Source organism: Etheostoma cragini, chromosome 5 (genome assembly GCF_013103735.1).
Source record: "Etheostoma cragini isolate CJK2018 chromosome 5, CSU_Ecrag_1.0, whole genome shotgun sequence".
In the NCBI taxonomy this organism is placed as follows: Eukaryota; Metazoa; Chordata; class Actinopteri; order Perciformes; family Percidae; genus Etheostoma; species Etheostoma cragini.
Window position 1 is genome coordinate 3,681,890 of NC_048411.1, and position 27,720 is coordinate 3,709,609.

Here is a 27,720-nt window from a genome sequence, read left to right on the forward strand (position 1 = left end):
CTGCTGCTTATTTTCTAAAGTTTCATAAATCCTCCTTGTGAGCCCTGGTCTGATTTAAGGCGACGACAGACACGGTCCCCCTGGCGCACTCGAACTTGGATTTGTCCCCTTACTGAGTCAGCCATCCCCCCTGACCGCCACTGCGGGGCGTCTGGGCGCTGGAGCGGCGCCGTGCACCCCTTCAGTCGGCTCCCTGCAACAGGCTGCCCTGTCACATCTTCCCGCAGCGCTGCATGGCCATCATCTCCCAGCATTACGCCGTACACAGACGTTGGCAGGCACGAGCACCCTCCACCTCTCTGTCTTCATAAACCTGTGGGATGGATGTGACCTTTTTGGACTTGAATTCCACCCAGTTATAGATTAAATACTGGGGGTGGGGAAGATTAATGTACGATATGGTTCAATGAGCCAAATTGCAACATTTCCAATTGCAACATCTCCAATATTAAAAGATATTATAATTACCCTAGGCTTTGTTAACGTGCATTACCTAAATACCTCATACATTTCCAGTTAGTAAAAAACACATTTGAATTGAGTTCAATTGAATTTAGAGAGAGAGAGTTAATGGAGTCCATGGTCCTCTGTGCGCCGCCGCGTCCGTTTCGCTCTTATCGTTTGGATCTAACAGTTAAGTTTCTAAAACGGTCCCTGTCCTGTGCACCTCGTCCCCTGTCCCCTTTCCAGCTCTACCTCTCCGTAATTGAATTAGCTCGGTTTTTAGGTGGGGGAGGGGCCTGGCTTTGTTCGAGTGACGCCCATTTAAATAATTTCAAACCAATGGGACAATCCCCCGCTCCGCCGTAACCAAACCCACTCTCTCAGTCAGCGTCTGGAGCTGCCTGCCTTTGCCTTCACCTTCCTGTGTGTCCCGGCGTCTGAAACCCAAACACGAGAAAGAGGAAGACTACACAGCGCCCTCATGGGAGAACGCACGATTTTCTTTTTTTTTTTTTTTTAAGAAACACGATGGCTTATAAATGAGGAGGACACTTTGAGATGCGGACATAAATAAGAGAGAGTCTTCACGGAGAGAAGCGCATGAGAAGACACAACGCTGTCCGTCCTGTCTCCGTCACCGAGAAGGACTCCTCCCCACCTCGGCAGTGGCACCTCCGGTAAAACGCCGAGAAAGGATAACCGTTTTCTTTTTTAAGCTGGAGACGAAGGAACCGAGTCTAACGTTACCATTCATCTGCCGCTGACGGACTGTATGGCTTTAAAAAGTTGCCTGGAAAACATGGACATCTGACGTGAGCCACACGGCGTCATTGGACACATTGAGCCCCTCGCTCTCTCTCTCTCTCTCTCTCCCCCTCTTTCTCCATCACATCTTGGACTGACTAATCCCCTGCGCTTTGGGTTTGGACTAAGAAGTGTTCAGCAGTTGTCATTTGCCCTGACACAGGCTAAACCAGTAGCTCCCTACATAAGGGGAAAATCACCACGCCACAGAATACACTGTCTGTTGTTTTGCGCATTTGTGTGCGCGCTGATCTCTCTGCTTGTGCATCAGTAGGAGAACTATTTTGTCAGCCCACCACGGATTTGTCAGCGCTGACATCCTGCATGGCACAAAGCCTGTGTGATTCATCTGGACCCTCGAGCTGCATCCCAGAGACAACCCAGTGACGCGTCGGTTTTTGTAACTTTACATTTTCAACCTGAGCCGAAGTGTCATCTCAAGTGTCCCTTCGAATGGTTCTCGCTGTCCGTTGTGCCCATTTGTGTTTGTTTAGCATTCACGAACCGCGTCAGCAAACACACGGCCACATGTGAATGAGACACTCATCAGCTGTCCCGGTTCAAGCGCCCGCGCAACTCGACTGACTGACCGACACTGAAGAGGAATACGTGCCGAAGTTTCGCTGTAGTGATGCTGCAAATGGAAATGGTCATCTTCGTCTGCCTGGGGCTGTTGATGTGTGTATTTAGCCAAGAGCCCAGTTCCAAAGTGGTGGCAGACCGCTACGCCGTCTTCTGGAACCGGACCAACGCCAAGTAAGTGGCCTCACACCGGGCAAGTTCGCCGCGGAGAATCGGCGATGTTCCGTTCCCTCGCGTACTGCATGAAGCACGGGGTTCGCAGGTTTTGCTGGAATATACATCAGTGTTTATTCTCCGCAGTGAGGGCGTAATGCCAGAAGGTACAGGCTATAGCCGAGGATAAGACCACAATAGTGTAAAAAGGCTACTTTGTCTTATTTCCAATACGTGGCTGCTCATTATCTGCGCGTCCCTCGAGGCGACTATAGATTAAACCCGTGCGTAATAAGGCCTGGGGCATAGCATCCATCGCCTGGTTTCAATATTGTCCGGATACGAAAATTTAGCGTGTCATTGTGGGTTAATTCATCATAGGAACAGGTTTAGGGTAAAAGCTAGAAAGCCTGGAGCATTATCTTCTGTGTTTGGCGAACTCATAATTTCCACGGTATTTCCACGACCCCACTGGACCCATTAACACCAGTATCTAACTAGTCTCAACTGGGCTAAAGACTTACTAATCAGTAAAAGTCCATAAAAAAGTGGCAATTAATTTACCCACTTCACTTCAGTGGAGGTTCTTGCCTTGTTTCGAAAAACTTAAATTGTAGGCCAACACTAATGTGGTTCTTGAGGTATTTACGGTTCATCACTAACAGTGTATCTGTCAATATTAAAAAGCTCATGCACGAAATTGAGCACAGTTACCATTATGAGATTTATGGGCATAAAGGGGTCTCAGAACACCTAAAAGTAGCCTACATACAGTAAAGGAGTGCTTCATGAATATTATAAAGGCACCATGGCACACAAATTACACAAAATGAACAACTAGTCTTTGAATAGTCAAGACACACAGCAGGCTGAAGCCCGGGTATATTACGGTGATTTTCTCCCCCCCCAATAACTATTCATCTTTAAAATAGTTCTTGAATCACTTTTTCTGTGAAGAAATGTTGCCTTGAGCTACAATTTATTCATTTTGGTTCAGTTCAGAAGCCAATACAATACAGTGTTTTTGTGCAGCATTATAATGATGGATCATTGACATTTGGAGTGCACTTTTGTGAAGTGTAAAAAAAAAAAATCCAATAAAATTTGGTCAGGGCGTTTTTATACAGTAAGCTTTTAGAGATGAAATAACAGATTTTGCTCAAATTAAACGTTAAATAATGCAGATAAATTCTGGCTCATGAAACCCAGGGTTGCGTAATTGTATAAAACTGTGAAAGGGAAAGGGAACTGTGTAAACTATGAACTTTTCCATTTAAAACTTTAGAAAACTTTCACTCTGTGTAACGATATACAGCTTCCTTGTTCTAAAATGGACAAAGTTTCTATAAATGAAACTTTACATGGTGTTTATTTTTTTATTTTTTTGGCATATTGGTGAGCATGAATGGCAGATTTTTCGGAGTCACAAGTCAGACCTAATTCATCCTTTCAAAATTAAAAAAAACGGAAACACTTAATTCAATTAATGTTAAATGTTTTCTTCTATTATTAAAATAGTTTGCGTTTAAGATCCCCGTGTTGGAAGTGAAGTGAGGATAGTGTGTGGTGTTGACTCAGATGGGCCACATGAGAGAATGTCAGCAAAGTTAAATTAAAAGTTTCTCAGATGTGCCACAGTGCCTGAGTTGAGCGGCTCTCTGCTCGGACAGGCTCCAGTCAACCTCAGTGTTCGTGTTTGTCGGGACAGCGTTTCCCATAAGTCCCTTGGACTTAGACTGTGCAGCCTTGTCCCCGGCTTATTAAGTCTAAACAGCGCTGGTGGATTTTTACAAAGATCTTTTACACAACTGCCAATGGCACTTAGTGTTTGTTGAATAAAATCCTCAGCTTAGTCTCCAAGTGTGCACAAAGCCATTAATAGCACATGCTGAATTTGTTGCATAACTATTTATATACAGTTTGAAGTTTCTGAAAACATGATTTATTGCTTGAAGCAATTAGTGGTCAGGGAAACAAACGGAGGGCTGACTTTAAGCCTCCTCCTGAAGCCGGGGCCAGTCTCGCGGGGTGCGTAGATTCTCGGCCTGATATACCGTAGACCGTGACTGTTGTGGTCTAGGTCTTTACTCTGACTTGCACCGGCTGTTTATTTATGGGCCGCTTTCTTCAATAGAGGCAAACACAATTTTGAGTTGAATCTAGATTTCTGCTGTCGATAGACTTTTCTTAGACAGTACATTTCATTTTTTCAACTAAAAAAAGTTTTGACTTGACTGGCCGCTCAGTCAACTTGATATCTTCCAGATGTGCTGACAAGTTTTCTCAGTTTCAGTGAAGGAAAAAAAAAAAGTGTAGTTAGAAAAAAAAAAGAGGAATTAAAGTAAATCTGTTAATCTCAAGTCGGACGCACAGCCGCTGAAAGAGAGCGGGGTGAAAACAAGCACTTTGTGATCCACTTGGCTGCCTGCATGTTGTGTCTTTTACTCTCTTTGCAAATATGAGAAATAGATAGCTTCCTGAGCCTCATCCGTTTTCTGAAGCCCTGATTTGCCCGAGGAAAGGAAACAGGTTTTCACAGAGGCTGTAATGCTGCTAACACCAGTCACTCGGTTCTACTTAACTCTAAATGGAGTTTGTTTGACTCTCACCCCTGCAGGCCTAAAGGCAGGAAGCCAGCAAAGTAACACAACAGCAGGGGAGGACACAGAGAGCTTGTGAGATAGCAAACTTGTGTAATTGATGACTCAGTTAATAAATATTGAGTCCCTTTCTTCGTGCATTACTGTAGAAAGCTGGTGTGGCACTGTAACGTCACACAGCCGCCTCTGCCTTTTGTTCTGAGGCTTCACAATCACATCGAAAGTTAGGCTGCTCCAAGAATTTACAACGATCACCGCACATAGAAAAGTTCATAAGAGCCAAAGCTATATGTCGCTTAACGACAGCGAGGAATTAAAATAAATAATGCAATTTGTCATGAATAATGTTAGCAAGTGACTTTGTCTTTGTGGTGTCTGAACACAGTCATTCAGGGCTTGTTTTACTCCAAATACTACGTCCAGGAAAAGTCATTTGTTGGCCATTTTTTTCACAACATCTCTTTTGCTCTGAAGTGAATCTGCTGAAGTTGGATGGTTCACATCAGCGTGTCCAATACGTTACTTAATCAGCTGAAATATAAGACAATAAATAAAGAAATACGCTTTTTTATGGGAATAACCAATACAAACCTGTTTTACTCCCTTCAGCTACAATTAGTTAGAAAAGATACTGTTGGATTTTATATTGCAACACGATTGTAAAAAGTGGGAAAAAACACGCAAAAGAACTTCTTCTTCTGCGGTTTCAGTCAATGTTAAACAACACAATGGCGCAGAACTTTTGGTGTCTGAAATGTAACTTTTAGTCAGCAAAAATGTTTTTTTGCAGGTTAGAATTTCTACAATTTGGTTTTCAATCGGTCAGAATTACGAGCAGTTGGTAGATTAGTGTGAAATTTTATGTTGGTTTTGTGTATTGTAATTTGCGTTAGCAGTGCCGCGGGTCTTTCTGCTGGGGTGCTTGTGTTGTTGGGGATTGGGGTGCGAGTCTGAGGGGGTTTCCATGGTGTCTCCTTGGCTTCAGTCCACCGTTGTGTATCAACTCCAACATGAAACCAGAAACTTTCTTTTCTTTTCTTTGCTATCTTCACCAGTCTCTATATTTAACACATCCGCACTTTCTCTTGTAGTTTTCTGTTACTTTTTTTTTTTTTTCGCTTCTCAGCTTTTCGCCATGAAAAAGTGATTTTTGAGGGACAGTTTAGAAAATTGGAAATTGAAAAAATAGGATATCTTCAAGATGGATCTGTCCTCAGAGTTTCTCCAGCTTGAAATAACTTAAAATACAAGACATTTCTCTGTGGATTCTGCCCTCTGCTATCTCACTGACTGTCTTTGCTTGTGAGTATTTATTCTAATGAGGGGACAGCCAGTGGCTCTAATGATGTCTCGGCTGTAAAGCCAAAGAGAGGGCCCTTCCCTTCCGTTTCATTCTCCCTCTTCCACATATTCCTCCTTGTCTTTCTCCCGTGTTGCCTCTCGCCGCTCTGCCTCTCTCCCGGTCTCTTTCTCTCTCCCTTATGCCCTCCCTCACTCTCTCGTTGCCGGGGCACAGAAAATGCATGAATACGATTAGATATTTCGGGAGTCCCTGCACAGTTGACGGTGTAGAAAGACGCGCAGAGGTCAGCCCCACTTTGAGAGGAGCTCAGGGAGAGGTCACAAACACACAGCGAGGAATAACAAAGCAGATTGTTGGCCTGTGAATGACAAACTAGTAACTAGAACTGTTTGAAGTGGAGGGTGTTATGAACGTTAACAGTGCGATGCGGTGTCGGTCATGCCAGTTGCTCAAGGTGATTTGTTTTTTTCTGCGTAATTTGTAGCTCAGCAAAAAGCCTGCAAAGCATTTTTTAAGTACAAGTTAAGTACAAGTTTAAGTACAATGTACTGTAACTGGAGGCCTATGTACAGTAGTCGGGTCGCTGGTATCAAAGATTCCTTTGTTGCAGTCATGTCTGGCTCGTCTTTGTCTGTGCATGGGGATGTGTTTTCTGTGTGTACATGCAATGTACCAAATGAGCCATAAAGTCATCATATCGTACGTTATCATCACAACACTTATGCCACAATACGATATTATTGCTATTTTAAACATATCGCAATATTCTGCGATATATTGCAATGTATAACCTTTTTTCCAACTTCAAATTTTTCCCAATTTCAAATGACGTGCTCATATCACTTTAATTTTATTAGTGCAAAACGGCATTGTCAAGCAGACAAACTGACCAACACATTTATAATAAAAGCTTGATTCTTAGCGCCTATGTTTAAATACAATATTGCCTATGAAAATATTGCAATACTCTGCTGTGTCGATTTTTCGCCCACCACTACTTTTCCCTCTTCTTTAGCCTCAGATACCGGAATAATTACATATTTTGTCCTTGAACATCTCATTACCTTACTCAGATCAGTGTGACATGAATAGGCGTCTTGTCAATCTGTGCTGGTATATGTGTGTGTGTGTGTGTGTGTGCATGCATGCATGTGGAAATACTGACTGAATACTAACAAAAGCACCTATGCATGGAGGTGGAAAGTTAGTCTACACACCAATCTCTAACAGATGTGAAAAAGGTATATTACAATATTAACTTTTATTTTAAAAATTAAGTTCATAATGCCTTAGTTTGCTTAAGTGGGTAGTTTCTGTCCCCATGCTAGTCTTTCCTGTCCCCCTGGTCATTTTTATACTGACTTGCTGGGATCTGTGTTTTACTTTCTCCTCTGCTCTGGCTCTCGGTCCCTCTCGGTCTGAAGGCTGATTAATTCTCGCTAATGACCCCTTTGCTCTGTCATTCTTTTATGCCAGTGGAGTTGGCAAGCACAAGCACCGACCGAGCTGCGTGGACAGCGAGGGAAGGGGACGCAAAGAGAGGATGTGGGGAAATTATCATAGAACCTGACGGGAAACCAGCAAACTGTAATAAAGGTGTTTTGCGGTGTACGACTTCTATTAGGTTTAAATGGCACTCTGTTTTCTCATCCAGACCTTTAAATGCACATTCCATTTAAATTAGATTTCTTTTCTTTCTATTAACTAGAAAATGAGCCCAGCAGGCACTAGTCAATGCTTAGTCAATGTGCTTGGCAGAACAGCTGTTCTTCAGCGCCGTGGAAGAGGGGGAGGACTCTTGGCCGTGACCCTTGTGGAGGTGCTGTGCAGCGGACAGAAGAAGCCCTGTCGCCGGGGGTGCCTGGTGGTCAGGCTCTAGTCTTGGATATGCTAATCCTACTGAAGTAAAAAAAAAAAAAACTAACATATATAATAGTTTAGTATAATTATATGTATTTTTGATTGGATTATTATGGATTCATTTATAGTCATTATTCTTTACCTATTTCTTATTATTTATTTACTACATTTTTAGTGAATTGTTAGTTGTTTTTTTAAGAGCATTTAAAAAAATATTAATGTCAAATTAAATGTGTTTTTACCCACCAGATTGGACGGGATCTTTTAGACAATTATTGGGGCGCCCGGATAGATCAGTTGGTATATACATATATATCTCTCAACGCGACAGGCCCGGGTTCGGCTCCGACCTGCGGCCCTTTGGTGCATGTTGTCCCCCCCCTCTATCTCCCATTTCCCTTCTTCAGCTGTCCTGTCATTACCGGCCACAAATGCCCAAAAAATAATCTTTAAAAAAAAAGGAAAGAAATTGACAAGATTGAAAGGCAGCTTTACTTAAGTTGCACATGTTTCCCTCCCTTGCCTGGGGAACCAGATTGTAATGTCCAGGTTTTTGTTTTCAGAGTAATCACTCCAAGGTCAGATGGAGTGCTGAAACCCTGCTATCAGCTCAGCAATCTGTCTTTTAGCACTAATTCAACCCATGGCTTTCAAGGGGAACGAACGCTCAGTATACTGTAGCTCTACTTGAAAGTAATGACGTGTTAACCGAAAGATAAAAGCAATGTTTCCATGTTTTGCTACTAAATGCATTTGTTTGGGGCTATTTGTTCCTCTATCCTTGCTCTCATTGTTCTTAGTTTCAGTCAAAATGTCAAAGTTGTGGAACGTTTTTTCCCCCTACGGTTTCTTTATTTCTCCTAAAGTTACTTTGCGATGCTGTGCGATCAGATCTGGCAGTCCAAAGTTGTATTTTTACTGGGAACACCTGAGTAGATTTGTGGTTGATATGACTATAGTAGACAGAGACAAAAATATTTGGCTGTTGGGTTTATTCAGCTCCCATATCAGAAAAGCTCATGTTTGAATTTAAGGAATGATTAAAAGGAAAACAGGTCCATTAAGGGTCAAAACGCCAGTTCAGAAATCTTGCTGTAAGTCCTCATTCGTGTCTGAAAATGGCGCTACCATATCCTTCTTCAGCTCCTCTGCTCTCCTCTGTAAGATGGAGGCTTAGAAGCAGCTGTTACTGTAGTAACGCTTGGTTGGTCTATCACCCCTGACCAGAAAGGGGCGCTACTGAGAGAGCTCTGATACCCTAATGTGCCCTCTGCTCTCAGCCTAAAGCATTTCAAGTGTACAGTTGGGAGTGAAAGCTCCATACATGTGCTTGATTCAAAACAGCTTTTTCTGATTTGCTTGATTTTGACCTCGTTAAACTCATTCACTGTCAAAGTCATATTATATTCACAGGAACTACACCAGCACGTAAAGGGCCAAAACGACCGATGGGTTTCAAAAATGTTTTTTCTCTTACTGTCATTGTTCACTATTCAACTGGAAAATGTGACGGGAACGATTGAGACTGTTTCGCATTTGGCCAGACACATTTTCCACAGATAATTCCTTTCATGGTAGGCTTGCTTCGGACCTTACACTGCCGTTTTCCTTATTTAACTTGGGGGGGGGGGGGGGGGGGGGGGGGGGGGGGGCTTCGGGGAGTGACTGACTGTTTTTCTAGCTGGGCAGCAGTGTGGAGAATAGATCCCAGAAGAGAACACATCTCCAGCTTGTGAATAAAGACCTAATTGACGGGTTGTAGCCAGTTGTAAATGACTCGTGAGGTAATGTGTCTTCACAGACAGACTGAGAAACACACAGAGGGCTGTACAATGGCATGCTCTGCTATCTCTTTGGAATTGACACACTCTACTTGATTTATTCCCATACTTTTTTATATTCCAAAATAGAAGGTTTTAGAAATCATAATGTTCTGATTTTAGGCGGAAATTGTTATTTCACGTCCTCACCTGTATGTGGGCAGTAGCCATGGACGGCTGACACAGCTTCTTGTGTGTTGTGTTCTTTGTTTGCGTTGGCGAAGTAGTAAAAAGGTGAAAGGACTAGTTCATTCGCCGGCCTTGTTTTTTAATATGAACACGTCTTTGTAAAGTTTCCACTGCTGCTACAGTTTTCCACTGACATAAATATCAATAAACAAACAATGTTGCTTTCACTTTGTTCAGTCGAGCGTTGTGGCGAGACATGCCAATAATAAGCTAGCTGCATTAGCCTGTTTGAATTGACAGTAGAGAAAATACTAGCTCCCCCCCCCCCCCACACACACACACACACACGCGCGCACACACACGCACGCACATCCAATGCTGCTAGGCCGTGAGACTGAAAGGCGGCCATTGTTCTGCTCCCTCTGTCCACTCCAAAGAGCCAGGGCTGAAAGTAATGCATGAGCCTTAAACGGAGGGAGAGAAAAAAAAAAGGGAGGGCAAAGAAGAGGAGTGAGGGAGAAGGGTGTGAATGGCTCGGGGAAAGGGAGAGTGCACAGCCGAAGTTGTAGTACGCTTTTTGACAGAAAAAGGGAGGAGAGGAGTAGTATAATGCAAGTGCCAGACACAAGGGGAGAGGCATGTAGTAGCCAGGAGTGACACAGTGTGTGGAATTAAGAGGTGGCAGTTTCCCTCATTTCCAACTAGCCTTATCCATCCTCTCTCACAACTCATCAGCCCTCCTTCCCTCCTTGTCTGTCCTTGCCAGGGTTTAAAGATGCATGCGGCCTTCCTGGCTCTCTGTCTTTCTCTCTGTCTCCCTGGTGGTGACCGTGGTTGGTTGGTTGGTTGGGGGTAGTTCTCCAAGGGACGGACTCGGGGTCTTTACCCTGAGGAGGTGTCGTCTTCGCGGTCTGGTTTTAGTGACACCGGGGCTATTTCTTTTTTACAGAGACAGGATTAAGCGCTCAGGTTTAGACCCCTGCTTTGTTTCCTCTGACACTGAAGACTCCCACACACAGGGCTGTGTTTACTCGGGGGTTGCTGCTGTGGCACTAAAGTTGCATCTTGGTCTTAACTACTGGGACACAGTGCACACTGTGCCCTTGGAAGTGCATTTTCCAATGATATGCATGTCACAATCTGAATGCCAGAGTGTGTGTAATGTAGCGGCTTGATGGAGGGTTTCATTCCAAAATGCTACATATCTGCTGTGGAGACAAATTGGTGCAAAGAGAATAAGCTGTGGGTCTACCTTGCAAGCAAAGGTCATAAAATGATGCGTTCCTTTCATTGTGATGAATAATGTGTATAATTATGCAAGGTTGTAATTAAAATGGTGGAAATCTCATTTTTGTTACTTTTTATTTGTCTTGGACTCAACTTGGTTCCACTAAGGCCTAGTGGGATTTTGATCAGAAATAAAATGCAAAATTACAATTGATTTTAAGATCTGTTGTGCTGTATGTTAATAAAATTCTTAAATCTATTTTCCAGGATCTTTTATTACGTAGCTTGTCTGATCTGGGCTCTGGACTCAAGCAGATAATGAATCACGTTTAAAAATGTATAACACAGAATCAAATCTGACGTCGTCAGATGAACCTGGGTTTGATGTCAAGATGAGCGAGTCTTTTGTGTTTGTGTGTGTCTGTGTTTGTGTGTCTGCTTGTGGGCATGTCGGTGTGTTACTTATAACTTTTGCGCACACCTAAGCGTGTGTATTAGCGTGCATGGTTATCCTGAGCCAACCTCTGCATCAATACACGCTTTAATGAAGAGGCACACACACACACATACACACCCACACACACACACACACACACGTCACTATAGCAGAGCACAGCACTATTCTTGACCCAATTCTCTCAGCTCCTTGATAGTTTTCCCATTTCTTCAAGTTGAATTGTGTCTGCTTGTGTATGTGTGTACATGCTGGTCTTTGTTTATGTGTGGTGGTTAGTGTTGCTTTGTGAAACTGTACTGAGTGTATTTTTTTTTTTCCCTAAAGGGAAAACGATTGATCACGGGATGTGTGATAAATCCCATCTTCACCCTCTCCTCTCATCTGAGCCCAGCTTTGACTGGTCTGGTTTACACCAAACATTAACCCACATAACCAAATATGACACCCTAAAGAACATAGACCCCCACACACACACACACACACAGGTTTCGAAGGGCAGTTCATTATTTCTTTAGTAAGGTTCAAGTTGCAGGAGATGTGGTATTTATTCTGTTTATTTTCTTCCTTTTATATCAGCGAGCAGCAAGCCTCGGAGTGCAGCAGCCTTTGAACCGCGGCCTATCCCATGACTGCAGACCTGGGTATTAACCCAGAGCCACTGAGAGGCTTAAAAAGCCATCAGCTCATTGTCCAGAGACAAAAAAGCCCCCCCCTCCTCCTCCATCCTTCTCATCTCTTTTCCTCCTTCCCTCCTTTCTTAAGAATGCCTTGAGCTGGCCTCTGCTGGCATTCATATTAATCAGTTTTAAGGGTCTAATGAGATAAGTGAGACTTAAGGGGAGTCCCCAAAGTGGCCTAAGCCCTCCGGATAAACAGAGGTGATGAGTGCTGCCTATGGCTACATCCACAGTAGTGTTTTTTTTTTTTTTCAGCATAGTCATGCATACAAATGTTTTTAATGTCCTTAATCTCACTGTTGAGTTTAGAAAGCCAAAACATCAGGAGATTTATTGAAGAGAGAGTCAGCACCTTGCCAAGGTGATGATAAAATGGTTTTTGTGATTTTGGTTTGGGTCTGGCCTTGTGAATTGGTTTAGAAGCTTGTGTATCTGTGGATTCGACCTCACCCGCCAAGTATTTCTTGAATACACTGTAGGCCAGTCGGTTTCCTCCAGTTCTTTTGATCTTTGTGCCATATTGTCCTCTCTGCCTTTTCCCCATCCTCCCTCCCTTCCTCTCTCCTGTCTCTGGGATTACCACATCTTTAACTGGACTGTCCATGCCTTTGCCTCTAGGGGTCCTGCTGGGGTGACCCAGCATGCCTGTTGTCAGCGTTAGAGTCCCTGTTGTGGCTGGAGCACTTGATTGACGCCTACCTGCACTCTCTTTCTCACTCATCTTGATTTTCTTTTCTTTTCTTTTTTTTTTTAAACATACACCAATCTAACCCTGTCCCCATTTTGACTTAAACTCTCACGACCACAGATGAGAGCTACTGTGTGTGTGTTTGTGTGTGTGTGTGTGTGTGTGTGTGTTAAAAAACAAAAAATGTTGCATGGGCCGGACACAAAGAGGTCGATCTAACAGCAAGGGTTGGATCAGTTTTTGATTTGAAATGTTTGAAATGAAATTGGATTAATTAGACGACAACGAATAAAGCTACTTAGAAAGGATAACCTTCACAGGCAAATGAAATAATCTATAATCTGTAATAATCTTTAACAGGTGCAGATGTCAGGTGTCATTTAGGACAAAAGAAATGAAGTATAGTTTGTTTTTAAAACTCCACTAGAACTCTCCACTTTTTTTTGAATTCCTGCTCCAGAGAGAGCATAAATAGTAGTGTTAATATAGTAGTGGTAATAGACACATTTGGGCTCTTGTGTAACAAAGGCTCTGGTTTATCAGGAGAACTACTGGAGTAGCGGTGAGGCGGGACAAATCCTCAGAGAGTTCAGTTTCACCTGCTGTTCTGTTTCTCGGGGCCGCGGGACTCCACGACCGGAGACATTCCAGCCGGGATTAGAGCGTGCATGGCAAACGGAAGCACAAATAACAGGCAGTCAAGGCACTTTTCTTTTTTTTTTTCTACTAGAAATGACATAGAGTTTGGCCTGGCTGTTTCAAGATTAACATGCATTTAGACATTTTTTACAACATTGTTGTTCAAAAATCAGTTCCATAAATTAGGATTCCTGCACATTTTTGCCATTAAAGACACATTAATTTATTCATTTACAATTTAACCCTTGTGTTGTCCTTGGGTCAAATTGACCCGGTTTTTCCTATGTCAATGTTCTTTTTAACGACCAAATCGTAATTACCCAAAATAACATGGTTGATTCCACACATCGCTCTTTGGGGTGATTTTGATGGATAATTTTGGGGCGTCTTATTCAATTTTATAGCATTTGAAAAACAAAGTTTTTGAAATAGTATTGAGTAATAGTTGACATATTCCAGTCTGTGATTATCCATTCCTTTATTTTTAGTCTAAATAATTCCTAATATCTGCTTTTCTTACTCAAACATTAGGTATAATTTCCTAAAAATGAGGTTTATTAACCATAAATTCCAAAAATAGCTGTAAAACTAAAGTTAATAAGTTAGTGTTACGAAGTGTTGAAAACATTAAAAAAAAGGGACAAACATTGAAAAGAAAGTGTTCAAAAGTGTTGAAAAAAGATACAAAACTGTAAGAAAAAGAATAAAAAACATCGCCAAAAGTGTCAACAAAATTGTAAATTTTCAATTTTTTGGCAGGAAGACAGCACAAGGGTTAAAGTAAAAAATGCAAACAACCCAAACATGACAATTCATCACAAGAAGTAGCAGTTATAAAGCTGAATAATAGTTTTTTGTCTTTCTCACAATTTTTTAAGTTGCTTTTCCTGATGCTAGTTATTTGTTTCATAATGAAATAATAAAAATGTAACCATATCATACCGCCAGTTTTTTTTACATTGAATAAAATACCCAGTCAAATTTAATGATTAAAAAAAAAAAAAAAAAAAGTTTTCACAATTTTGGCTTCACATCAGAAGATGCTAATTTGCCTACTGTTTATTAAACCTTTTGATAAAAAGCTTGACAATTTGCACATGTTGTGTTATTTCATGAGGTACATGGTAGATTATTAGCCTGTGGGAAAAGACATGCATCATATTTCTTGCACTGGATTAGAGTGCGTGCCTAGCTGTGGGTGGAGTGATGAAATATTCATTACTGTTTGTGATCTCTAGAAAGAGTAGCACTTGCAAACCTTTGCACGCAATTCATGAAAAATGAAGTCAAGGTAGACATGTTTGGAGCATGAATATGATGGAAGGTTGTCTGCATGTCAGGTTTGTAGGACGTGAACCTGAACCATTCAAGATGGCTGGTTGGACGGACCGCACACATGTCCTCTATTCCTCTTTAGCTGCTTTTTTAAATATATGTTTTTACCCATAACTTTTTTTGTGCTTTACATAAGTTGTTAAAGAGACCCAAATAAATAATGATTAATCTGTTGAATGATTGGCTCTGGATTTCTTGTTAAAAGATTGACAGCTGTCGGTCTCCATGTCCGTGACAGTGTCAGACTCGGCAATCTGAGTGACATCAGGTCCACGGCTCCTTTAATAATGCAGTCCAGCCCCACTTTTACTGTCTTCTCCAGCTCTCCATCCTGTCCTTTCTCTGGGATGTAGCGAGCTGTCCTTACATTAAGACCAGGCCAGATTGCGTCTGCCTTCGTACATTAACGGCAAAGCCTTCCTGCTTGTATCACTGGTAAGAGGAACATGGCACGAAGATGGCTGAATTATTCACAGTCATAATCGGCCTTTATGTCCTGCTGCCAAGCCTGGCCCCAATGTTATTCTAGTGCATAATTGATAGTGCTCAGAAGTGGAAAAGTTAGAATAGCAGAAGTAATGCAAAGCGAAAGAGTAGTCAGGCAGCGTAAGAAGGGAAGAGGGGGGGGATAGGTGGGTTAGTGAGGGGGTTAGAAAGATGGAGTTGGGCCCCTATAGGAGTTTTTACACTGCTTGTGTTAGCCTTTACGGGGCTTAGGTCTAGCTAGCGTGAGGATCGCGTGTGTAGGCCAGCCAGACTGGTCTGAGGGGGGAGAGGAGAGGGGGATAAGAGGGGGATGAAAGGAGGCGGGAGGGGGAAGAGATGGGGATCCAGAGTAACAAGGCCTGACGCTGAGCCGTTCCAGAATGCGGTCTGTCTCTCCCCCAAAGTTCCCCAGAGGCTCCACAGTGAGCAAAAATATATTTTTTGACATTTAAATTAGATTTTTTTTCAATTGAATTTTGCTGAAATGATTTGGGAGCAGTAATCACAACTGTTCTGTTATCTGCGCAGTAGATTTGTACTCATGGGTTTGAATTTCCTTTGGATTTAATCCAACTAGTGCCTGCTCAGGCAGGTAAGAGAGCCATTGACATCACATTACAACCATGCGATACAATGATCAATAAACAGCAACCTCCAGAGGAGAGCGGTTATTGGCTCTGTTCCAATAGTAAAGAGAGGCCATCTATTGGGAAATTGAGTGAGACAACTTTTTGAAAATGTTTCAAGACAGTACTCCTCTCCTGGAAATAAAACAAAGTGTGTTCCATATTTCATTTAAAGCAACCTGCAAACATTTTTGCGAGATTGTTATTTTCTGCCTCTTCACATCTCCCATCCAGCTCTCTCAATTGAACCCAACACCCTTCCATGGAAGTATGAATGTCTCAGGTGAAGGTGTTAACACAGCCCCAGGTGTAGTCTATTTAACACCTCTCTGACCCTTAACAAAGCCTTACTAACTGCTGCCTAGCTCTACCTTTTGTGTTCCATAACAAAGCCCTTTAGCTTCTAATAACACCACTACACCGCCAGTGTCAAGAGAAACCTGAGATAAGGTCCACATCAGAGAGTTGGTGGGAACTGTTTAATCCGCTTCTCGAAACCAAACCAACACACAACAGGCAGGGGATCATGTTTGGCAAAGTGGCCTTCTTTGATGGAGGGATCGGATGGTGTGAGTAGGAGGAGTGGGGATGACGGAGAATAGAAAGGCGGCTGAATGCCGGTAGTCTTTTTACGGAGCTGTGAAAGAGAACATCTGGAGAATAATGCAGGGAGTTGTACACAGTTTGCGCTAAGGCTCACTCACACACACACACACACACACACACATAATGATCACTTCCACAATTCCCCCTCTAATCACATCAAGTTTGTTCCATTGCTTAAGTTTTTGTCTGGTCACAAACAAATGACTAAATAGTGACCAAGTAATTTCTTCATCCCTCTCTATGACTCCATTTCATTTTTTCCAACGCGCCGTTATCATTGAAACCAAAACTCCACATCAAGCTATATAATGTTTCACATTTCACTTTTCTAATATATTAGAAAGTAGCTTTCACCAGAGTCACTACAATGTGGCCATAAAACCGTCGAGTGGAAACATTAGCAGCGATATGTCTCAGAAACTCATAAAGCCAATTTACGAGTGCACTTAAGGCCCATACACCTACTGGAGCCATTCTATAAAGATGCAGACAGAGATTGCACCAAACTCTCCCCAATTACCCACATTTAAAAGTAATAAATGTGGATCGATAAGCGATAGAGGGCCTGTTAATCGTGGACTTACCCGGTTGTTTTCCAATGGACACTCTCCTTTCTCGACTAAAAATTGCAGCTTTTACAAGCTTACCATTGATTTATTTCATTGTTTTCTTCCTACAGGCTAAATCCTGCATTGAGCTATTTTTGCAGTAGTCATTTGAAGTGAATGTTTTTTTTTTTTTTTTTAATCTTTTGTAGTGTTTAAATTCTTAAGAGACTTGCCTTTATCTTATTAAAAGAGACATCGCAAGGATCGGAAAGCTTTTTATTGCAATTATTGCTTTTTATATGGGACTAATTTGTTTTTGGATATCCCAAATGAAAAAAATAATTTTTAATCAAAGGGAACTTAATAATCAAGACAAAACAAAGTAAACAACCCTTGCTGCTCGGGTGCGTGAAAACAATAGTGGCGGCCCACTTTGTTGGTCACCCAGCAGTGAATAGGCCGGTATGTCTAGTTGATTTTATATTCTTATTTATTTACAGCTTGGCTCAGCGAGCCAGTGCTGGAATGCTATTGACACTAGCAGGTATGGATTAGACCCCTTTCTGTCTCACTGTGAAGTTAATTGAGGGAATCCTGCTCCCACGGTGGACTGGGACTGTCTCAGATCATGCAGAGTCAGCTCGCAAAGCACTACAGTTTCACTTTTAATTTCACTTGACGATTTCTGAAGCCAAACTGATGAGACTGCATCCGATTAATCATTTCTCTGTGACCTTTTACACGCTCCATCTGAAACAAGCCCTCCTCATCACAGACCCCCCCCCCCCCCCCCCCCCCCCCCCCCCCCCCCCCCCCCCCCATCATCCTCCCAATCCCCCCAATCCTCCACACCGCCATTAATTTAATGCCATTTATATGATATAATGGCTTATTATGGTGTCACTAATTAGATTGTACAGCAGTTCGGTGTGTCACAATCCTATTCTATCATTAAAAGCGTCACTAATGGTTTGATTTAGCATATTTACATATAACTGTGCAATTATTCCGTATTGCTTTATGTATTTACATACGGCAGCGATGCTTGCTGCTACTGCGATGAGCAATGTTCTAGACGTAATTAGGGTATTATCAAAAAAAAAAGTCTCATCAAGAAATGCCACAGCTTATGTCCACGGATGGCATTTAGTTTGAATGCCCACCCGGCTGAAAGGAGGATGAGCTACTGTCTTTTTTTGTCTGAACATGTGTTATTTATGTGCAGTTTTTCCCGTAAACAGCCAATTAATTAAATGTCACAGCGAAGCTCACATTAGCCATGTGTTTATATGCTCACAGAGCATATTGTGATGTATGAGAATTTAACAAAAGGCAATTGATTTTTGATTGATGTGGTATTATTTGCTTGTCATGGCTTATTCTATGGATTTATGTATGAACATTTCCAATATTAGAATATGAGCTGTTTATAGCTCAGTGGTAATTCTTCTTTTTTTTCTATTTGTGCACTTGGATCCCATCTAGAAAACCTCACTGGTACATTCTGATCTCTCAGTGGAGTTGGACATTATTGTGTCTGTTGTGCAAATGTTTTACTTCCACATATCTGGACACCGAAAAATTCCTCTCCTTCTGGCTTTGTTTTTTCTGTGTCTCTGTTGGTCCTTAATTGTGAATTTTTCCAGTCTTTTTACAGCCTAGTAATGATTTTATAGCAGGCTGTTTTATACCGGTGTCCAAACCTGCAGCCTGCGGGAGATTTAGTGTGCCGCTGCTGTTGGGTAGTGAGCTCTAATTGGAAGGTCAGGGGGATGTGTTTCAGAGTAGCAGGAGATCACCCGCGTACTGCAGATTTAAAGGTTATCCAAACCCACCCGCAGACATAAAGATGTAATTTAACTGTTATTATATTAGCTATCTGGATAGAGAATATTGCATGAGGAACTGATTTAATTTTTTGGAAATCCAGCTGAAAATCATTTCCCCCAGTCTCTATACATGCATCATGCATATCATCATCTATATATACTGTAATAATGTACACAAACGGTATTATAGTAGGTACACACTGTGCTATTTGAAAATTTTAGATGCAAGTGGAACAGTACTCTTGGTTGCTTTGACACCAGGAAGATTTTTTCCATCCAGCCATAGCGTCTCTCTTAAGAACAGCTGCCTCTGGTCCTGCATAGCATGCCAGAAGTTAACCACACTGTAGGCTTGGCTGGAAGGCTCAGACGCCTGTGTGCTTGACTCTTTGTGTGTCTGAGGGGCTCCGTTTCTGCATTTCGTGCCACATTTCGTGTCTATCGCCAGCCCTTCTCTCACGCTTGCCTTGTCCTGTGTCGTTGATGGGGTTTGGGTGGAGAGCGGAGCGAGGAGAGCGTGGGGGAGAAGGAGGAGGGCGGCGGTGGGTAGATAAGTGGTCGATGTCTGGCTTACGCTGTCGAGGTAGGCTTGGGTAGGCTGGGTCACGTGGTGGGCCCACAAAAAGATCTCCCTGGTTGATTCTTGGCACGCAATGTTTTGAATACTACACACAGTTTGTAGACGGGCTACTGCACATTCACAGACACGCACTTTTGACATTTGGTGACACAGAAAACTGCCTTCCAACCTATTTGAGGCAGATATCTAAGCTGTGTTGTGCATTTTGTGTACCTGTCTGTATCCATGGCTGTCCTCCTGTGCATGTGCGTGCGTGTGCGTGTGTCCGTCCAATTATGGCTCAGTGCCTTTCCACCCACCCTTGGTAGCAATACAGTTATTGACAACTGAAGAAAGGTGAAGGTTCTGCAGACAAAGAGGCAGAATGTGCTGACCAGAGCATCCAGCGACAAAAGGAGCCATGAGTCTGGGCTGAGGCGAGGATGCAGAGAAAGGATATCTACCATAACAGCCTGGCTCATATGAACCAGCTTGGCTGATAGAGATGCTCTGATACCCTTTTTTTTGCTTCCCCGTACAATTCTGATACCTGAATTTGCGTATCGGCCGATACAGAGTACTGATCCGATATCAGCGTGTCATATATTTTATTATGTTTAACAGCTGTATACTACTATCCCTGTATGGATGGGACATGATTCCTATCTTTGTTGTCAGGTTAAACTCTGTGTGAAACACCAAGAAACACAAACAATGAACTTTCTTTTATTATCCAGTTTGACGGTCAGTTATAACGGAAAAAGAACATAACTAAACTACATTAACGTAGCTTTTATTTAGGGCTTTATTACGTGATATTTGATGAATAAATTCCAGTACTTCCCGATACCGATACCAGCCTTTTAGGCAGTATCCGAGGCGATACCGATATCGAGGGTATCGGAGCATCTCTACTTGCTGACCAACACCTCGATTTTATTTTTTTTAATTTTATTTCTTCCTTTTTCCTCCCTCTATGTCCTCTTTTTTCTTTTTCTCTTTTCTTTTTCAGTCTGCCATTAAAGCACAAGGAATTGATTTTCTCATCCTTTCTTTCCCCCCTTTCTTTATTTAATAGCCCTCTGCCATTGCATACCCCTCACAGCTAAAATCAATACAGTATCTGCATGTACACTGGGATAAAATACAAGTGCACACTATAACAGTGTCACAGCGGGGGTAGGCTATTCTTTAGCCAGCGTCCTGTTGGTCTTCATCCTTTTTACCTGTTTTCTCTGCCCATTGTACACATTGTTTGTCTCTGTGTCTTTCCTCAACCTCCTCCCTTAGTCTATCCACTCTCTACACCCACCTTCTTGATTATTTGATTCGCATTACATGCCTCCTCCTTCCTCACTCCCTTCCTCTCATCGATGCAAAGACATAATGCAGAAGGGTGAGAAAGTTAAGAGACTGAAAATGCATTTACAGTGGCCTTCTTCTCCTCTTTGCCTCCTCCTCCCTTCTTGGGATTGCTTGTAAAGTGAGTCTAAATGCGTGTATATGTGTGTGTGTGTTGTGTGTGTAAGTAATGAGAGTGATATCGGTTCTTATGGGGGTCAGTGAGAGCACAGCAGAGCAGGACACTCACCATTATAACTCCTCAACCTGTGTGGATATTATGCAGGGGTGTAAGTGCATGTGCATTTATGTGTGTGTGTGTGTGTGTATGTTACACTATATATGCAGAGCTGACTATCTGCTGTCTTCTCCGCTTTAACCTTCTTTTTGTCCCCAGTCGAGCTGTCCTGAGAATAAAATAAACAGGCGAGCAAATGTGGGCTCAAACACACACGGAAACCCTCGAAGAAAAGAAGTCAGGGAGAACTGACACACAGTTGGAGACACAGTGACACCACTTCTCCATCCCTGTCTCTCTGCCTCTCCAACTGCTACATGTACTTGACTACTTAACTGTATTCAGCGATTCCGTTGAGCAGCATTGAGAGTTGTCAGGCCCAGTGTGGAGCTCCCATGCTGGGCTTGCCATTTCCTTGAGCTTGCCTCTCTGATGACAAATGACCTGTGTCTCTAGATCAGACACTGGGAGCTGCCGTGGGGGTGGGGTGAGGGAGGGTTTAATAGTGTAAAGTGCCCGGTTATATGAACTGAATATCAAAAAGGTACTAGTGGAAGGGGGTAAAGAAGAAAGCCCAGCAACACGTTTAGATGGATACACCTATATCTGCGTACAGTACACACAAATAACTAAACAGACTACTGGACACAATGAAGCTCATCACAGCACAATGCTAAGAGAACATTAACGGTTGATTGAATGCACTATTGCAATTTCTACAAAGTCCTGGCTAGACACAGAATACAATAGGTTCCCATTAGACATTAAGCCCGAAGAAAAGTAAGTTCAGAATTGACAGGGTGGTACTGCTGAGTAATTTAGGGCTATTAGAATAGCAGCTGATTGGACACGCTATTATATCTGTGTATTACTGAGTAAATGGCCTCTGATTCACTTCTCGTCACAAGACGGGGAAGCCCAAGGGGGGCCGGTGTGACTAACAGTTCCTCTTTGTTCACACCAAGGTTTTCGACGGGCCTTCAAGACCTGTTTTTAAACCGAAACGCCTAATTCATCCCACATGGTTCATGCTCTCATTTTCTCCCCTGCATTTTCATTCATTTTCACATTCATGCACACACATCGCAGAGCATACCTGCGCACACCCACCGCATGAGCAGTCGTGCACATGTACGAACACAGACAAAGACACACATTTACAGGCATCCGCGAACACACACCTTCACCCTAAGCTCCTGCTTGGCTGTACCTTCCCAGTCAGTCAGTCAGTCAGTCAATGCAGGATCTTGCTGATTCAGACAGCTGTCACAGCAGCATCAGCACTGGGGTCTACGCCAGACAGACACCATGCAAGCCACGTAGACACTATGCTGTGTGTGTGTGTGTGTGTGTGTGTCCGAGCCTGAATCCGTTTAGGTTAATTCACGTTTAACTGTATTCAACCAAAATGGACGCGGTTATTACAGTTTCTATATCATTTTACAAGGGCAGACAGGGTGGCCATGTGGTTAGATGATGCGGCCACAAAATGAGAAGTCAAAAATTTGACAGCCAGCGTTAAATGCTCGTGACGTTGTACCCTCCCCTGCTCATTAATCATAACTTGGCCCTGATAAGAGCGTGGGCTAAAAGACCTGATTTTGTGACAGATTGAATATGACAGCCATTTGATGACAAAATGTTTTTTAGTGATTTGATTCTGAAGAAAGTTCACCTCCGGAATTAACTCTGTGGGAAATTGAATTAACCTCAAACCCAAAGGGTCAAATTACCAAAAAAACGCCACACATTTTCTCAAGTACCTCCAGTTGTATAGTCATGCAAATGTTTTTGGAGATATCCTTTTCTTAAAATCTTGTCCCTTACCCTTATCCACTCTCTCACACCCACTCCCACTCAGCAGTGTCCCTGTTGCTCTGCATAATCCATAAACCCGGCAACAGTGTTCCATAGGCATTATTTCTTTGGTAAAAAGTAGTTCCAGCAACAAAAAAAAAAATGGAACTTTATCCAGAGTAACCAGAACATGTGTAATGGAAATTAAATTAAAAAAGGGATTTTTTTGGGTGTATTTTGGGTAAAAAGAAACTATATTTGGCATGTCTATGCAATTAGACTGCACATTGATAAGTTAGTGTTTAAGAGTGTTTATCAATCTGTGTTTTCACATGTCTAAATGCATTAGTCATGTGTGTGTCTGTGTGTGTTGTTCTTTTTAGAGAGCAAGCCCATTGGTGGTAGATGACTATGTGAGCACCACTTGGGGTCCTTAGTTCCTGCTGTGCCCTGAGTGGAGGTGCCCCCTCCATAGATTAGACACCATCTGTTGGCTGGCACTTGACAGACGTGTAGCCTTCTTCTGCACACACACACACACACACACACACAGAAAACAGAATACATCCGTTGCACTGTTCAACTTTTTCTACATTATTTACTTGTTTTCTGTCTCCCAAACCTTTCCCACCCACACTTTCACTCTTTAACTTTATTACTTTCATCTTTTAGTTTTAGTTTAGTCACACCTACCTAGTCATTATCCCTGTACCCACTATTTATCACATCCGTCTTAGGTCATTCATTCATCCTCGCTTTTTACTTCTTCTTCACTTCCTCGTGTCATTTTTCCTCAACTCTTGCTTTCCTTTTTTTTTCTAAAAATATTTCCCCCGTTCCCTCCATCCTGTCTGATGGTAGCGTTTGGGTGTGAAAGGCTGTCATTAAAGAGATGCCCCCCTCTCCTGCTGGGAGTAATCATCTATGAAAGAGGACGCATTAATGTTACCAAAGCTAACACATGTGTGTGTGTGTGTGTGTGTGTGTGTGTGTGTGTATGTGTCGCTGTATGAGTGGTCCATGATGCCAACATGGCTCACTTTGTTTCACCCAGCACCCCCTCCTCACACACTCGCCAAATCCTTCCCCAAGGTCACAGTCGCTCAAACCAGAAGCTGTGTGTGTGTGTGTGTGTGTGTGTGTGTGTGTGTGTGTGTGTGTGTGTGCGCGTGTGTGCGTAGATCTCAGTCTATTGCTGAACCCATGACTCTTGCTGTCTTGTACCTTTATGAATAGGGCTCATTCTCTGCTGAAACACGGGCATATTATTTCAAATCCTATTTTTGAAATTGGCAGATAATCTGCAGACCAATTTCCCAGGAATTGATGCTGAACTTAAATACATGTGCACATACTTGTGTGTCAGGGAGTGTGCTTGTGTCAGCGGTATGTGTGTTTTGTGAGTCCGTGCACAACCTCTGTTTTTGTGTCAGTGTTGTTTGTGTTTTGCCTGTGTGTGTTTGTGTGTGTGTGTGTGTCTGTGCCATCTCGGTGTTTTATCCTGCCTCCCAGGGTTCAATGCTCTCTGGCTATGCTGAAGGTCAGAGATGACACTGTGGGAGTGGGGTCAGTCATCACTGCCACCCCTCCATCTCCTCTTCTTTCCATCTCTCCATCTCTCCATCTTTCCTTTCATGTATTCTCATCTCTCTCTTGTGTGGCTCTTGGTATGTGGACTTTATTAAATTTTCCTTCGGGTGGGTGACGGAGAAGACAGAAGGGGATCAGGGGAGTCATCCCCTCTTTGCTGCTTTCATCTGTCTCTACTCTTTCATTCATGTGAGGGGACTGTGGATGTAGGGTCCACGCGGTGAAAAGGTAGCCCAGAAACCTCTGCCCTCTTTGGACACTGTGCTTCACGACAGCTCCCTGATTCCATCTGGAGGTCAGCAAGTGGAAGAGAGATAAAAAGAGATCACTCTCCCTCTCCTTTCACACATTGCACGCTGCACTCAGAAGCCTGACAGAAAGGTAAAAACTTTATTCTGCAGTTCTGCTCTTCTCGTCAATCTTCTCAATCAATAGAAATTAAGAAATGTGCTTGGCAGCAGCGAAATCAGATCCAGCTTGGGATTGCTTTACAAATGTAGTTAGTTAGATGGTGAGCTCTTCTTTTAATGAAAGGGTCAACAGATCCTGTTCTGCAAATGCACACACATTCAGAAACACATCAAAGCAGGTTAGGAAAAATATGCGTGTGTGTGTGTGTGTGTGTGTGTGTGTGTGTGTGTGTGTGTGTGTGTGCACATGAGTGTTGTTTGTCTTTTTGGTTCAAGGTAGATAGGTACAGTTATGGAGTTATGGCAGCACTACAGTGGTTTATAAGCTAATAAAGGTATTTTATTCCCTCTATCTACTATAATAAAGCCTTCCTTTCCTTGTGATCAGGTTTGTGTGTGTGTGGGTTTGTGTGTGTGTGTGTGTGTGTGTGTGTTTGTGTGTTTTTGCACATATGTGGTTGCACACTTGAGAGTGCGCGAGCAAGAGACTTGGGATTAAAGAGGGAAGGCAGTATAATTGAGAATGGATTTAAATAAAATGTATATAAAACTGAAGGGAAAGCCTGCAAAGCTCAATGAATTAGAATATAAAGATTCAATATGGTAAGTCTTGTATGTTTAATATCTTTACATTGGTATGTGATTGTAATGAATGCAAGATACAGGAAGGCCTATAATGCTCTTTTCACTTTCTTTCGTCAGTTCTTCAATAGCTGCTCAGTTGTGGTGATACTGTCTTGTTTTCATTTTTTGAACAGTTCTGAATCATATTGTGGTCTGCCCTGGGGCTTTCTGGCTCACACTGTCTCTGTTACAGGCGGAAATCAAATGAGGTAATTGATTGCTTAGGGTGATCCTTTTCCCCTTTTTATGGCTGCTTACGCTGTCTGTGCACTGTTTATTGGCAGCGATTATTTATTCATATTTCCCATTGGGCAAATGGGTATATAATTAAATTAATCAATATCACAGGCTCGGTATTGCCATCAAATATGGCAAATATGATACAAAATAAGTACAGGTTGTCTGCTATTTTACATGCTCTGTAGTTTGGATGAAACACAGAGGCATAGTAGGGGGGTTTTGGGATGTTCAGTTTGAATTTCTTTATCGTTTTCCTAAACAAAACAAATTCATCCAGGGATTTTCTACTCCCATCCTGCTGACCTTAATCACGGCCTGCACAGCAGATCATTTGAAAGGAAAAGAACATGGTTAGTCAAACATGCGGAGGACAATTATTCCACTGTTTTGTATAATGTCTCCTTTGGGCAACTGATTGTGATTAAGACTTGGCCAAGTATTTGTTTAATGTGACCATGCTGAGGTCACGGTCACAAGAGCAAATACCAATCCTAGTAGTGTGGAACTACAGACATTGTGATTGCACCCAGTGGGCAATTTGTTAAAAACAATCCCATAGGGGAGTGTGACAGGTAAAGTATTGCTTTCCCTCTTGTTTAACTCTAAACTCTGGAGCAAATAGAGCGGGATTAATAATTTGTGTTAACAAGAAGGATGCCAGCTTCCTTTCATCCATCCTCAATTTGTGCCCCTCTTTGCTTCCACCCCTGTCACCGTGCTGATTATACCTGACAGTTCCTCCTTCTCATCATCAGAGATGACAAAGTGTTTCTCCTGTGCTCCCAGAGGCTCATCCCTCACCCACGGATGGCCCAGATCACAGTAGGAGCAGATATGAGAGCAGGGAGGAGATCCGTCACGACTCCCCTTTCTACCTAGAACTCATTTGTCAGCTTTTGGAAAGGCGAGTATGTGGCATCTCTTAGTGGTAAATGTGATTTATCCACTAAGCTGTTGCTTGCTGGTGGCCAGCGTGGCTATAGGAGCCGCCAGACTCACATTTCACACCAATTTATCTGCTAGCTCAAGTCTGAATCCACAGTGATAATAATGAAAACGCCACCGGTCGAATACAGGTTACAGTTTTAGTGTTTGTGTGCAGAAAATGAAGATCTTTGTCCAGATTATGTAATCAAAAAAATATGTTACATGACATACTAATACATCGTCACTTTAACACTTTAACCCTCATGTTGTCCTCGAGTCAAATTGACCCATTTTCCTATATCAGTGTTCTTTTTAGCTACCCAAAATAACATGTTTGATTCCACACAACGTTCTTTGGCAAGTACAAATCTCTACTTTTATTAAAAAGTCGTTTTCATGTTTATAGCCTTTGAAAAAATAGTATTGAATAAAAGTTGACATATTCCAGTCTGTGATTATCCATCAACAGACACTCCTTTAATTTTAGTCTAAATAATTTCTAATTTCTGCTTTTCTAACTCAAACATTAGGTATAATTTCCTATAAATGAGGTTTATTCACCATAAATTCCAAAAATGACTGTAAAACTGTAAAGTTAATAAGTTAGTATTACGTAGTGTTGAACATTGAAAAAAGCGTTGATTTTCAATTTTGACGGGAAGACAACACAAGAGCTAAAGAGTATATTTAAAGTGAGGTTTTGTTGTTTTAAAAAGAAAAAAAATGGAAGAAAAACAGATACAAATTCAAAAATCAAATTGACCCTGTTGCTCACGAGGACGCCTTATGACCATGATGGCATATTAGTATTAAATATAATCATGTTCTATTTGTATCCGCACCACTGCATTCCCTTTCTCTGTTTCTATAACAGGAGGGAAAGCTCAGCCACTTAATTTAACAAGAACACTAGGCTAATATAAGGCATTGTAGGCAGCAAAGACAGGCATTTAGCGTTACAGTATAAAACAGGATTAGGGTGGTTCAGTGTAGGAAGGAGGCGCCGAAGATGACAGCTTTAGCCACACGTTTCACTAGGTGTCATTTATTACAGCTCCACCGCTGAGCCCAAATGAATTCACTCATGATGACTTCTGCTCTTTCATTCTCTTTATTTATATATTTACCCTTCTTGGATTTGTTCCCCTGTCTCCTTTTTGCATTCCTCACAGTTTTAATTG

At 42.3% G+C, this 27,720-nt stretch overlaps 1 protein-coding gene across 2 annotated transcripts in view; it reads left to right on the plus strand.

The window, feature by feature from the left end:
• Positions 1 to 815: 815 nt before the first annotated feature.
• The window catches only part of efna5b (ephrin-A5b), a 90,942-nt gene continuing 64,037 nt past the window's right edge, over positions 816 to 27,720 (plus strand). For both annotated transcript variants that reach the window (XM_034872468.1, XM_034872469.1), the window contains exon 1: positions 816 to 2,004. In XM_034872468.1, the coding sequence (XP_034728359.1) occupies positions 1,880 to 2,004 (125 nt within the window). In that variant the 5' untranslated portion in view covers positions 816 to 1,879. The remainder of the gene's footprint in view (positions 2,005 to 27,720) is intronic.